This window comes from Batrachochytrium dendrobatidis (assembly GCF_000203795.2).
Source record: "Batrachochytrium dendrobatidis JAM81 unplaced genomic scaffold BATDEscaffold_11, whole genome shotgun sequence".
NCBI classification, from domain to species: Eukaryota; Fungi; Chytridiomycota; class Chytridiomycetes; order Rhizophydiales; genus Batrachochytrium; species Batrachochytrium dendrobatidis.
In genome coordinates, this window is record NW_006281109.1 from 803,519 (window position 1) to 805,211 (window position 1,693).

The window sequence follows — 1,693 nt, forward strand, 5'->3', positions numbered from 1 at the left end:
ACGAGTTTATACATACTGCTTACACCACGTACATTAAACCGACTTGGTGATATGCAATGTGTTGCGGGTTTGACCAAATCACAATCACCCATATTGTCGACTGTCTAACTCGTTGACATTCAAACCGTGCCATCACTAGTCACCATATAATGGTTGACTGGTTAGTTTGATTGACCTGACATTGACACTTTGCAAACCTCGACTTGATTCATCAACTTGGATATTCATGTAATATTGGGTTTGTATCATCACGTTGGACTCGTTATCAAACACCTTGATGTGTCCATGCAGCACAAACTCGATATACACACATTAGTTACTGTTTGACATGACTGGGTTGATCATCAATACCAGACAATGCAACTGTATTAGTTGCATGATACAATCAATCATGGTTGGTTCATCACCATCAAATATCAAGTGTTGATCACGTATGCATTGATTTGTAATTTCATGGTCCGTTGGCAATGCACACTATGATATGATTGACAAGTTGTTGATTTGCAGTAATCAGATGTGCATCACCTGTAACATTGGATGCAATTGACGAGTTGTAACCGCAATTCAACAATCATCGATATGTTGGTGATTGTATTGACTATATGATTGGTATTGATTAGCTGTCATGATCGATTGGTGAGCAATACAATACACATTGATTATGACGTGTTGCAACTAGTTGATATATGCAGAGTCGACTGATGATCAACTATATGTTGATGAGTAACTCTGTCACTGTTGGTTTGATTGGTTATTGCTACTGCTTGTATATGCAGTGCATACATGTGTGATGTATTGGATATCGGTGTTGTGTATGTTGGACAATATATTGTTGCTCATGAACGTATAGTGACATATTGATGTAGTATAAGTTTGGAGGAAGATCACAGAGATGTAAGACAAGAAGAAGGAATGAACCAGAATAGTGGATTGTATTTATTTATAAGAGAACCTTGTCTCATATATATAGTAAGTAGTAGTGGTGAATTAGTGACGGTATAAGCGTCACTCCTAAGCTTCACCATTAAGGGTTCCCAAGCGTTCCAGTCATTGCATAAAGTGAGGCAACGGTCATCACCATATCTAAGCATACCATGTGTATAGCTTACTTGTTTATACACTGCTTGTTACTAGACCCCATCCTGACTGTCTGGGTCCTATTACAAATGTCATACATTACCAATGTCTAACACCCCTCCACGTCGAGAACACTCTCGAAGACCGAGCAGGTTGACGAATTGTTCGAAGGCGGGTCTTGGTAATCCCTTTGTCAGAATATCAGCTACTTGATCCTTAGTACCGATGTACTCTGGTTTGATCAGTCCCTGGCTGATTCTGTCTCGTAATGCATTAATCTTAATGCCTATATGTTTGGTTGCCTCGTGTACGACGGATGGTCCAATCATGTTTGATATCGCCGATTGCGAATCACAGTATAACGTTGTTGGTCCATCTTGTTTGAAACCTAACTCTCCAAGTAGATCGCGCAGAAACAATAATTCTCGCGATGCTGATTCGGCAGCAGTGTATTCGGCTTCCATAGTAGATACGGCCACACACGTCTGTTTTGATGACCTCCACGATACAAGTGCATTGCCTACATAACATAAATATCCAGACGTAGACTTCCTGGTCTTTACGTCTCCAGCCCAATCGGCATCTGAGTAACCACTCAATGATGCGTTGGTTCCTC

At 40.5% G+C, this 1,693-nt stretch overlaps 1 protein-coding gene across 1 annotated transcript; it reads left to right on the forward strand.

Moving 5' to 3' along the window:
* Positions 1 to 1,359: 1,359 nt before the first annotated feature.
* Positions 1,360 to 1,605, forward strand: BATDEDRAFT_91050 (uncharacterized protein; the record flags this gene model as incomplete). Its single annotated transcript, XM_006681173.1, has 1 exon — positions 1,360 to 1,605. The coding sequence occupies one exon, from the start codon at positions 1,360 to 1,362 to the stop codon at positions 1,603 to 1,605; it is 246 nt and encodes an 81-aa protein (XP_006681236.1).
* Positions 1,606 to 1,693: the final 88 nt, after the last annotated feature.